The following is a 13,650-nucleotide window of genomic DNA, read 5'->3' as shown; positions in this document are numbered from 1 at the left end:
GTTTTGTTATTATTATTATTTTTTTAAAATAACCTTTTAGAGAAATTAGTTCACATAACAAAACAAAGAATTCATATTATTGTTTTTCTTTAAAAAGATACATAAATAAACTAAAAAAAAAATACAAGCATACGTCGGTCCATGCACTTCCCATTTGAACTATTACTTTCTTTCAAAATCAATTTCTCAAATGGTCCCTAAAAAGGTTTTCAATCTTGACAGCGTTTAGCTTTTCACGTATAGTTTACCTTCACACACACAATTCAGCGCGCATGCGCCACCGCGTTTTTATGACCAGGTGAGAACTTTTTGTTCAGGTGAAAGGAAAATTTGGCTTAAGAACTACAGGCTAAATGCAATAACAAGGTGTTATCTATTCAGCAAGAAGAGTTACCAATGTCAATGATTGGCAAAATGGGAGACTGGCAGGTATGTGTTCCAGGTTTCGATCATACGAGATATGTGATTGTTAGAAAGGTGGTTTAGCGTTAATGTCAGTGCAGTTTGTGCACAGAGATTCGTTGGCTAAATCGCGCATTTACATAACATGAATCAAGAAAACAGGGTGCATTATTAACACTGCGCAACATTAAATCTAATTTTAAACTGTTACGTTTTTGCCATTTTTTTGTATTATTTTTATTCAGTTTTACTTAGACAGTTGGGGAAAAAATACGTTTGAGATGTTTAACACAAAAATAATTGAATAAAAACTTAAACAAACTGGTTCGATCTTAGGTTTGTAACCAGGTGTGTGCAACTAAACAACAAATCATTCTTCAAATACACACAATCATGATTTTTAACCCCTTCGTGAACAGATTTTTAATCCATCCCGACCGCTGCTGATTCTTCTTAAGCTGCTCACTTTGCATATCAATTACCCATTGTGTTAATTGACCTCATTCAGTTAAATCAATGAGTGTACATTTTCTGTTTACCAATCAATTAAGGGCTCAAATAATAATAAAAAACGTGCAGATGAAAGTAGTTGATTTAGGTACTATAGGCTACTGTTTATATTTTAGTGTCCAAAAATGTCAGAAAATCGAAGTCTGTTCTGTAATACACAATATGAATAGGTTATATAATAACAACAACAATAATATTAATAATAGCAATATATATAATTATTATTATATTATTTAAAAATTTGCTCTAAAATTGAAAAAATTGGCCTTTCCTCTCATTATGTGACTATATACAATTTTAAGCTTTGTTAATGTGTGAGATGTGTGAGACAAATTATTTTCAGTGAAAATGGTGTATCTCTAAAAAGTATTAAAGTCCTAAAAATCAAACCTGTTTTAGAAAAGACATCTTGTTTCATTGGTGTGGTTTCACCCAAGCAGAACCCCCACGCAAGCCAGCACAGAGCCACACAACTACCCGTTTCAATTGCACCTAATTCTCATTCTGAGCAAAGTTTCTCTCATTAATGACAACTGTCGTTTAAGGTTTTACCCCCATCAGACTATAGCCACGGCGAGAGGAGAAGGCCAACGCCTAAAACCTGTCGGCCAGACTTCTAACCCGCAACCCGGGGTGCTTGTGTCGCCGCTTTCGCGAGCCTCAACCCCACTCGTCCAATCGCTCATTCATATTTAACAACCCATGTTGTTGTGTTAATTATTAACCCCTTTTTTAAAAACCGCACACGATGCTTGTCCCCGATACAGTCCCATACGCGCACAAGGATCGACCTCTTAGCATAACAGTACGTAGAATCACTGCCTCACGGTCAAGGATCTCAATGGGTCTAAAACAACAGTTTACAAAAATCAGCTCGGCAACAAAGTATCTCTGGCGACGGAGAGACGTGAAGTATTTGCATTGCATGAAAAGCTCAGTGATATGCTAAACCACCTTAGTTTTGAGAGCTGTCATTGCAACATACCACTAAAAATCTAAACTTGTCCTCTGTTGTTTGCATCCACTGGAAGGATTTGCCTGTAATTGGGGGGAATGTGGGTCAATATTTTGCAAATGATTCCAACCTTTGCATAAGTTGGAATTTTTCAAGCCAGAATAAGCCAGTGTTGTTTGTAATACCTTTATACAACCCTCTACATTCATGACTTCAAAAATAAACTACATTTTCCAAAACACTTTGACTCACACAGTTGGTTTTACCTGAGTTTATGACTTGATGTTGAATAAGATGAGAATCTTTTGACTGGTAATATGCTAATGAAGGAGCGCAAAGTGCTCGTGCAGCAATGCGCGAGGCTTTTAACTTTCACCATTAGAGGGAGATATGAGCGCGCCCACAAGCCAACCTGCCAAAAAAGCCTGCTGTGCTGTGTTCACGCGCACTGTGCAAAACCAGGCAAAAGACGCTCTTCAATCCACAACCCATGAAAATGCTTTGGAAATTAACAGACAATATTAAATATGAAGAGTGCGAGGTAAGACAGGATTTTAAAGAAAAAATCGTCAAATTTTTTTTTTTTTGTCAATTGCAATATTTGAATTTTTTTGTTATTATATATTGTATTTTCTGAAATTGCTGAATGTGCGATGTTGCATGGTGTATTATAGTAATAATAATATTATTAATAAAAATAATAATAATTATTATTATTATCATTATTATTATTTTTTTGTTGTTGTATAATGTACAACATTAATAATACTTTACAAACACGTTTTATTAACTTTTTATTAAATACTTTACTTATTTTGTGTTGACTTTATAATAACATGGTTATTATAAGATAAATACAACTGCTTCTATAAGTACTACTACTAATATTACTGATACTACTTATTTTATATATTTTTTATTCTATGTTTATATATAGTACAACTTTCTATTATTTAATTAGATGTTTATATGTTTATATGTTGACACCTATATGTTGAAATTCCTTGTACACCTGGTATTTGGCGAAAATATTAATATTTACAATAAAAAATATATTTTACTAATACTACACTGGTACTTCATACTGAATAAAAAAACATAATAATAATTATTATTGTTATTATTATAATTGCTTTTAATTTAAGATGTATTATCATTTATTTATTACACTTTTGTGGTGTTAAATTCTAAATTTATCAAAATAAAAAAGTTAAAATGTAATATAAATTGAATGTGCTGGTGCTTTAGTGAAGAAGAACAAGGTTATATTTGGAAATGTTTGGAATATTTGGAAGCTGTTTTAAATCGGTGTAGCCACCAATGTGTAGTTTGACAGCCTCTGAAGGACAGAAGCACCCCAGCCAAGAACACAAAGTTTCGCTTTACTTCTCAAGTGCACTTGTTTAGTTCACTTATTTCGTCTTTCTTGTTTTTTTTTTTTTATCGAATTGTCTTTCTTGATCTGTCTTTTATTACGATAGTTTTCATAATTAAGGTCGTAAATCGTGCCAGAGAACACAAAACAGGATTGCGTGCGAATAAGCTAGGAAGGAAGGGAGGGCAAGGGTTTTTTTTTTCCTCGTCAAGTGTGTTTGCATGGTGAACGTTGAATCGTAAACTTTGGAGTATATTCGCTCAGAAAGCAACCTTGTGTGAGGTGGCATTTGTCAAATTCTGGGGAAAGATTTTTTTGCAGGCCATGAAGTGCAAAAAGTAAAAAAGTGCAAAATAGCATTAAACCTGTGCGCAGATGATCGTTGTCGTTTTTTGAAGAAATATGAGGGACGAAATTGCCCCAGCATTTGCACGATTTTCACCCGTATCATAGTTGCGCACTGTTTCATGTATTCGTTTTTCAATTATTCGTTTCCCCTTGGTTCTTGTGCTCACCCTGGAACATTTTAAAATGTTTACCCCTCTCTCTGATTCGTCAGGCGCAAGAGAATGTCCCTCTTTTTTGTCTCCCTCCCTCTTTTTCTCTCTCACTCCCAGTTCTCTCTCTCTCTCTCTCTCTCTCTCTCTCTCTCTCTCTCTCTCTCTCTCTCTCACACACACTCTCACACTCTTTCACTCCCCCTCTTTCTTTCCCCATCTCTGATTAGATATACTGATTCCTCGTTCAATGGACGTCATTTAGTGCAGAGTCTGCCTTGAGTTGCTTCCTCGCTTCACGCTCGATTTGCGACCATTCTTCTCTTAAGCATTCGTGTAATATTAATAGTCATGAATATCTTCTATTAGGAGTCTAGAGGAAGAAGCCAGCTCTTCGTTACTATGCGCCCAGCCGAGGGACCAGCTTACTGACAGCCAGGCGATGGAAAAGGGATACGAGGCACTTTAAACAGTTTATCCGCAAAACATAAACTGCGCATTTTTTAACAGCAGATGAAGAACACTGGGACTGGGGAATCTACCCAAACTCTGATGGATTATCGTGCTTGTTTTTCACTTATCTGAACACTGGTCTCCGCATTGTCTACGCACAATTCAGTGCTGAGTTAACTTCATTTGTTTGTTTTTGGTTTTTTCGGTTTCGACGCTCATTTTATCCCTTATAGTTTTTGCGTGTTTTGAAACCTTCAAAAATGTTAGTTCACAGTTTTTCCGCAATGGTGAGTTGCTAAAGCTTTGAGGACTTTTCACATTTAAAGTACTTGTGTATTATCTTCTAACATCAAGCAAGCTGTTTTGGTTGCATGAAAAATATTAGGCAAAAATTTTATTTAATGTGGGCTGTATATCTATCAAATAATTTGTTTGTTTCAGTATTCTTCTTTCTTTATCTCATTCTCTTCTTGCATTGAATAATAATAATTATTGGTAGTTGTAGTAAGGTTATTATAGGTTGCAAACAATAGGTTATATATTATTAATAATATACAATATACAATAATTGTAAAATTGTCGTCATGCAACTGTCTTGCTATTTGTAACGAAAATAAATATCACCTCTAAAAAACAAACCAAAAAAAAAAAAAAAAAAAAAAAAAAAAAAGTCAGCCAGAATTCCTAATTCTTTTTCTCTCTTTCGCCCAATTTGCAGGATCGTCACGACGGTACCAGTAATGGTACAGCCAGGCTACCTCAGCTGGGCGGTGTGGGCCAGTACAGCAGCGCACCGCCGCTCTCGCACACGCCCAACTCGGACTTCCAGCCTCCGTATTTCCCACCACCCTACCAGCCCATCTACCCCCAGTCTCAGGATCCATACTCGCACGTTAACGATCCTTACTCCATCAACTCGCTACACGCACAGGCGCAGCCTCAACACCCGGCCTGGCCGAGCCAGCGCCAGAGCCAGGAGAGCGGCCTGCTGCACCAGCACCGGGGCCTGCCACACCAGCTCTGCAGGGAGTACCGCCGAGAAGTGCTGCTGCCCTCGGCCCACGGCATCGACGCGGGACTCACAGACTCGATTTCTATCCATGGAATACCTCATTCTTTAGACGACGTACAGGTCAGTCTTCAACGCCAGAACTTTAGCCTTGGTTTGACTGTTAGATTTGCATGTTTCGTTAGATTCTACAGTTACGAATACCCCCATAAAGCAAAATCAACAGAAAACAACGCATTAAGAAATATAAATTTCCAAAAAAAAAAAAAAAGTAATGCATTTGTTTTAAAGAATTTTATTGACATTATTGACATTATGTCCTATTTTTTTTTAAATAAGGCATATAGCCAAAGTGTATTCCATAATTGTAATAAAAACAATAATAGAATACGTGTTAAATGAAGTAGTGCTAAAGTAATAGTATAAATAATTTTATTAATGCCAAATTCTTGGTGTCAGATATTCTACGAAATTAAATACAAAACACGTATCTTGTTAAATAACACTTTACGCGTTCCTTTACTCCCATTTACCTTTACTTACTTACTGTTATATATATATATATATATATATATATATATATATATATATATACCAATTAACTGCAATTTACATAGGATTTTTTCATCTCGCGAGTATGGTTTATTGCACATTTTTCCCAATAGTGTCTGACATTCTGACCGTGATTTTTGGTTGCCACATTTCATCCTTGATTTAATTGTCCCTTGCCCACTGAAGAGGATTAAGGCAAATTAAAACAAGGCTATTGGGTTCATTCCACCAAAATCTTTTACGCACATGTAATAACAATGTTTAGTTTGATGGAAATTTTAGTATTTTGTCAAACTTCAGTTGGCATGAGTTAAAATAAAGGAGGGTATTTCAATAAAAAATTTATCATCTGAAACAAAAAAATTAATATCAGTATATTACAAATATAACATAATTATTTATACCCGTATTTTCAGCGTTTAATTTTTGCGTCTTTGTTTTTGCCAAAACGCATCTGGCATTTAACATCGAATTGCTAGATATTTTATTAAACTAGAATAAAAAAATATGTGTTTGTGTATTTATTCTTATCTCCTTGTTGTTAATGTTTGTAGCACGTCGAGGATCAAGGAATTCACATACCCGACCAAACTGTAATCAAGAAAGGTAAGCAATTTCCTTTACAATTCCGTACGTGCCACAACTGGCTGCTTGGTGCTCGTAAAGCCTATAGTCTTGCTTGCTCTGAAGTGGACTGAGTTAATTTGTACACACTTAGTTAGCTTTCTAATAGGACAAGATCCGTTTTAAACCAGCTCAGTACACGGTTTGCTGCCAAGATGAAACCTAAATATGTAAGTCGGAGCGTTAATTCAATAGTGACCATGCAGCTTTCATCTTTGCTTGCATTGCACGCTCCAGGATAAAATGTGAAATGGCAAACTTAATGTATAATGTATATAAAAATTTATGTGATGATAGTTTTTACGAATCCATTCAGTTGTTTTCTATAGTCTTGATTACACGCGGTTGCAAAACCTCAGATTTAGATCGCACGACATAGAAAAAATAGTCCCTACTTTAACAGTTTACCTGTTAAATCTAATGCGCTGCGGATGAATTTTAAGCGCTTTCCCATTTTCCATATCTGCACGATAATTGGTTGTTATATTAGCAATCTCTTGAGTTCTCTTAACTGCCATTGTGTCTATTAGCCTCCGCTGAGCCATTAATGTCACAAGTGATCTATCCAAAAGTGCTTAGTCCTTTGTCTCGGTTTACCGTCCAAAGAACGGGTGCAAGGGAACTGCGCGCGTTACAGTCGAATATGAGCGCACATGTGTGTATCTGTAAATGTGGCTGTGTAAGCTTGAGTAAAGCAGTGTGAAAATCACCTCTCAGAAATTAGTTTCACAGAAATAGTGAATGTTAATTTAAAAAGTATGTTTTTGATTGGATAAATGGCACCAATGTAGTATAGGGGCACTTTATTATTATTATTATTATTATTAGTAGTAGTAGTAGTAGTAGTATTAATAATAATGATGATGATGATGATGATAACAATGTAATTATTATAATAATCTTAATAACTATTATAACATTATTTTAAAACCTTAATTAATTATAATATATTAAATATATAATATATGAAATTATTATTATTGCTGTTGTTGTTAATACACCACCACCACTACTACTACTACTATAACTGCATTTTATAACTGTTCAACATATAGTATAACAATTCATAATAATCCAAATAATTCCAAATCATTTATAATAAATACCCACTTTTTGTATGCTATGCATGCACCATGAAACCAATGTTTACATACCTCAATAAATACCTATTTTTGTATGCTATGCATACACCATAAAAAGTGTTTACATGTATATAGTACCATATTGTACATTTTTACATTTCTCTTATTGCTTGTTTTTATATTGTAAGTGAATGTTGTATGTATACAATAAATTGTTGTTGTCTGATAACAAAGACATTTCCTGCAAAGGATCAATAAAGAATCTATCTATCTATCTATCTATCTATCTATCTATCTATCTATCTATCTATCTATCTATCTATCTATCTATCTATCTATCTATCTATCTATCTACTACTACTACTACTACTACTACTACTACTAATAATAATAATAATAATTCTTCTTATTATTATTGTTGTTGATTTTACAAGGTTCTGACAAATTATACATGGGCCTCACTTATTGTTTACAGATGCGCTGCTTCTCTCATTACCCCCTTGGCGTGCCATCCAGTCAGTGTCCAAATCGAAACAATGCAGTGCACGTTCCGCTGCTATATTCACAAAGCCTGCTCTGGAGTCACGACTGTGATAATATTAAATATTTTGATGGCTAGGCCACTTCATTACCCGAGGCATATTCTAGCAGTTACATTCATGAGCTGAATGAAAAGTCATTGCTATCGTTTTTTTTTTTTTACTGCTATGCGCCTTCCTCCCCGATAAGAACATATTGCCTTGATTCCATAGGCCTTCAACGAGATGCTGTTCATAAACGCACATGCGTAATCTTATTCAGGGTGCTTGATGGATAACAATTCATCTTGGTTTTGTATCTGCATCACCAAGCAGATGAGTCTCCACGTTCACCATCGTGTCCTTTTTTTTTCTCAGGTCCAGTTTCCTTATCCAAGTCCAGCAACATCTCGTCCATACCCTTAAATAAGGATGGCCTTTTTGGCGGTGTGGTAAATCCAAACGAAGTTTTCTGTTCTGTTCCGGGTCGCCTGTCTCTTCTCAGCTCTACATCAAAGTACAAGGTCACAGTAGCGGAGGTGCAGAGACGCCTCTCACCGCCTGAGTGCCTCAACGCATCCCTGCTCGGTGGGGTGTTGAGAAGGTGAGCTGAACTTTCATGGTTACACCTTTCACCTTTCCCTTTATGATGTTCCCAATAATTATAATGAACTGGGGATATTCGATTTCTGAGTACATGTAGAAAGCATATTTTGGTCAGTCGTAAAAGGCAAAAAAAAAATTGAGACAACAAATAATTTGACCCATATTTTCTAAGACATGAAGAGATCAATTGGTACAAAGTGTCTAGAATTATTATGGCATTAATGCTTTAATGTAAAATTCAAACAATAACTTATTAAATCTGTTTTTATCAACAGGGCAAAGTCTAAGAATGGAGGAAGATCCTTAAGAGAGAAGCTCGATAAAATTGGATTAAATTTACCTGCAGGGAGACGAAAGGCCGCAAACGTTACCTTGCTGACGTCACTAGTAGAAGGTAAGTCGCAGTATTTGAGTTCCTGTTGGGGGGCTAAATGGTGCAGGTGCTTAATGCTCCTACACAGGGCGATTCGAAATAAGCATATGTGCCCATCCGTGTAATTTGGGTAGAATTTGTCCCCCCTTCCCCCCAGCAACAATGCGTGAAGGATATAGGCTATATGTATGAGATAGATAGATAGATAGATAGATAGATAGATAGATAGATAGATAGATAGATAGATAGATTCAACTTTATTGCCATTGCTCAGTACAGGTACAAGGCAACCAAATGTAGTGCAAATAGTAGCATTGTGCAAAGAAAACAGAGAATATCAGTATGATTGACATGAATATAAAGTTATAGCTAAACTATAGCTATTTACATATATGGAATTATATCTATGTACATAGTACTATATACATAATAGCAATAATAACAATAAGCATATGAATAACAATGGGTATGTTTTATAATAATAACAGTAATAATAATACAAATTAGTTAGGTATACATTATAATAATAAAAGTAATAACAATAAAGATTAGTTATGTAAATATTAGTAATAACAGTAATAGTAATAAAGATGTGTAAATAATAACTATACAGCTGTAACTATAACTATATAAGGAGGGAAAGGATCTTTCCAAAAAAATTAATAATAATGTAAATACAATGTAAGCATACTTTGTGTTTAAAATTTGCTAACATTGCAGATATGCAGAGCTGGTTTGGACCAGGCAGATATGCATATTTTCCAGTTTAGTTGGAAGGATGATGCATGTACGATTACAACAATATAGTTATTCTTAGTAGTATTATTACTATTATAATTATTTTTATTATGATTATTAGTATCATTGTGCTATTGTTACATAATTAAACCTTGTATTCATAACACAATTTGTTAATAGCCAACAAATTGGTCTGATGACACAGAAATGACCTGTAGTTGTAGGCCTATTATAAAATATAAATGACTTAATTATGTCGCTGTATGAGAATGCTATTGTTGTTGAATAAATCCATTTTGCTTGCAAAGTTGAAGGTGATTATTCCGTGCAGTGGTATTTGGTGTGCCGTGGGTTTTAAAGGTGAATGCCTGAGACGGTTCATTGCCTCCTGTTAATCATTGTCGTTGAAGACCGAATGCAATATTCATCGTGCTTCATTGAGATTTGGTTTTGTATGGAAATGAGTCTGAGAAATGTATGATTTCGTCATGATAAAGGGTGGAGGTGGGGGGTGCAGAGGAACTCTCAGTCTTAGGGAAATCGGCTTTATGAAGTAATGTTATTGTTTACTGAGCTCAAATTTATGAACTAAGGCTTGGATACTAATTGGCTCATGTGTCCTTCTTGGAGTCTAGACTTGTGACAGGAAGGCCTACAGTAATCCAACTGTTTCAGGAAATTACAACCAAAGACTTGACCTAGTAATTGTCATGGTTTAAATAGGGCCTTGCATGTGCAGAACATTTGATAATATTAGTTAGTATGCTTGCAAATCAATGTCAATGTATCTATATAACATAACCTTACATATTGTATTTATTTTTAATATGCTATTTTTTTATTCTAAACTCGAACCTTTAACACACTGTTTGGTAACTTTGGTTCCCCACTTTCCAAAAGGAGAGTTATTTGTGAGTTTGGAATGATTTTGTTTATAAAGGCATGTCATGTCCTTAAGGCTATAATAGTAATTAGATAATAAATGTGCTAAGTGACGGTGTTAATTGGTCTACATTTGATGTCAGTAATTTAACGTAATACATGACACACTCAACCCTATTTTCTTTTTTTCTCAGGCGAAGCCGTTCATCTTGCCAGAGATTTCGGTTATGTATGCGAGACCGAATTTCCAGCCAAGGCAGTAGCTGAATATGTTAACCGTCAACATTCCGACCCTAACGAACAAGTCCAAAGAAAAAACATGTTATTGGCAACAAAGTAAGTTATTTTTACTCTTGCTCTTGCTGTTTGAATGGTCAAAAGTTGGTTTGAGGAATTTTTGTGTTAATTGTAACATTGTAACATTTCACATACATGACTGAATATGGTGTAATGTTTTATAGCAGGTTAATACAGTATGTACGCATTTTTTGGGTGTGCATTTTACTTTTTAATATTTATTCAAGTGATGACTCAAGTGCTGATTGAAATTATCTGTGGAAGTAAATCATAATGCCAAACATTCAACCACCTTAACCCTCCTGTTATGTTCGTTTCTCGTCAGTTTGACCTAGGGCATGTTTAATTATCCAAAAGTGTCAGAAACCCAAAAATCCCAATAATCATTGTTTATATCTCATTATTAACTCATTCTGCTTGGCTTAATAAGTGAAATCAATGAAGTTTCATACCAAAAAATACTTTTAACAATATCTTTTTAGATTTTGAAACATTAAGACGTGTCAATTTGACCCGTAAACATAACAGAATGGTTTAAGAAACAAAGTAAACATTTCAATTAAGGTGAAAAGCCACATTTACTCCATTATTGAAATCTGAGGGAAAGACAATGAGGGAATGAAAACCTGTGGGCTTGCTGCGTGAACAGTGCTTATTTTTAAAAAATGCAAGTCGTGTCATAGGCTCCTCCCTATTCAGAGATGTGTGATAGACGTGCAGTGATGGTGAACCTTATTTCCTAACTGGCTTGATTTTGCACTGACAGCATTACCAACTGTCAGACGCATCAAGGCTTCAGATTTTTAAGGGGTGTCAAGTTCGCCCACAAAAGAGCAGATCTGAGAAAGTGTTGTTAATGCATTTCTTACTAAAAAACAATTTTTTAGATATAAAATCAGATTGGCACTTTTTTTTAACCAGAGATCATGACATTAGACAGCCACCTCATACCCTGCATTGTGTCTCCTTCTAGACAAATCTGCAAAGAATTCACCGACCTGCTCTCCCAGGACCGATCTCCTCTTGGGAATTCTCGCCCACAGCCTATACTCGAGCCGGGGATTCAAAGCTGTTTGACTCACTTCAGTCTCATTTCGCACGGATTCGGGACACCGGCCTTGTGTGCGGCCGTCACCGCGCTGCAGAACTATCTTACCGAGGCCATTAAAGCGATGGACAAAATGTACCTCAATAACAACAGCCATTCCGATTCTGGTACTAAAGGCGGAGACAAAGATGAGAAGCACAGAAAGTGATGCGTGATCATTAGAACACCACACATCTAAACGCATAGAAAAAAAACACTAGTGATCAAGACAATGTGCCACTTCCCGATTTTGCCCAATTCCCTCATACGTTTAATTTCTTTTTAAAACCACGATTCGACCTGAGCTTCACGGAAAGACACCTTTATCTAAATCAGAAGAAAATAAAGAGTCGCAGTGGCACTGAGGTCCAGGAACCAGATGCAGACAGATGCCGAGAAAGAAAAGAAGACTTTTAATTAATAAACCTCTTTTTATGAGCTACAACGGGCTGACATTAATGAAACCCACATTGTCAGTCTACTACTATTGTAGCGATGTGAAAGTGAAATTAAAAGAGGATGGTTTTTCTATCAGTATTGTGAATAACAAACTTCCACAGTTCCACAGTTCCATGTCATTCCTTCACACAGAGACGTTTCACCAAGAGACCAACTTGAACTCTGAATTTCAACACGATTTACGGTTATATGAGGGAATCTGTGTTCATGTATGTATATATTTATTTATGTGTAATTTAACGGGAACTGTAAATATGGTGCGTCTGTTGAAACCTCTTTTTTATTTATCTGGTGCCTCCTGTTTTAGTGGGTTTGAATATTCGTTTAGTTCTTCATGTGGTTTTACGGTTCTTAGAAAACAGAAGTTTTTTTTTTTTCCCCTCTGGGATATTTCAATTCAGCCCTCTTGTAGCATGTCGAGGCGTTATTAAAGCAACTGAACAAATTTCATAGAAATAAACGTATATTTCTCCATGCATATATCATTCATATGCCGTTCTGTTTTAATTCGAAGAAAAAAAAAAATCACAAGACACAAGAGAGATCCCGACAACAATAGCTTTGTGTTCTATTTTCTTGTTTTTATACGAGCTTGTATGTGTTGTGCCAATCAGAATATTTTTCACATGTTGTTCTTCCCTTAAAGCACCATGAGAGCAATAAATGGATAGACTATTGTCCTCAGAATCCTTTCTTTTTTTGGAGATTTTCAAAACATTTGGGACCATCTGATATATTGTAGCCTATGTCCAATGTTGAATTGGAGGCGGTTTTATCTGTATTGTGCTGGCAATAGTTCCCATGCCTGTCAATGTATTATAGTCATTTGTTGCCCAGGAAAAAAAATAAATATTTGATACGCTTAATGTCATTTTTTTTATTCATCTTTTACTTGCTGCGCAGAAGTGTATGTTTGTATTTGGTGGTTTTATTTATTTTTCCTGTTTTTGCATTTGTTTACACTTAAGTCCTTAAACCCATTGCATTAAGTGGAAATTAATAATAATAATAACAACAACAACAATAATAACAATAATTATTAATTATTTGATTACCACAAAACCTTTTAAATATGGAAGAAAAAAAATTATAAGCTAAATTACAAAAAAAAAAAAAAACAATAACAAAAAAAACAATGCCCTTCCCATTGTATTTGAAGTAAACGCATAGTTCTAGCCCTGAAGCAAAACAGCTCTTAAAATCAGTCGGATGTAGAAACCTGGGTCGAGGG

At 35.2% G+C, this 13,650-nt stretch overlaps 1 protein-coding gene across 1 annotated transcript; it reads left to right on the top strand.

Moving 5' to 3' along the window:
• Positions 1 to 4,883: 4,883 nt before the first annotated feature.
• Positions 4,884 to 13,278, top strand: tfap2a (transcription factor AP-2 alpha; the record flags this gene model as incomplete). Its single annotated transcript, XM_062985205.1, has 6 exons — positions 4,884 to 5,324; positions 6,308 to 6,359; positions 8,356 to 8,581; positions 8,859 to 8,977; positions 10,771 to 10,912; positions 11,847 to 13,278. Coding segments are annotated over 6 exons (1,263 nt in total), but the record flags the coding sequence as incomplete, so codon positions are not given.
• Between the last annotated feature and the right edge of the window lie 372 nt (positions 13,279 to 13,650).

Source organism: Trichomycterus rosablanca, chromosome 23, assembly GCF_030014385.1.
Source record: "Trichomycterus rosablanca isolate fTriRos1 chromosome 23, fTriRos1.hap1, whole genome shotgun sequence".
Classification (NCBI taxonomy): domain Eukaryota; kingdom Metazoa; phylum Chordata; class Actinopteri; order Siluriformes; family Trichomycteridae; genus Trichomycterus; species Trichomycterus rosablanca.
Note: the sequence above shows the minus strand (reverse complement) of the source record. Positions and strands in the feature narration are given on the sequence as shown.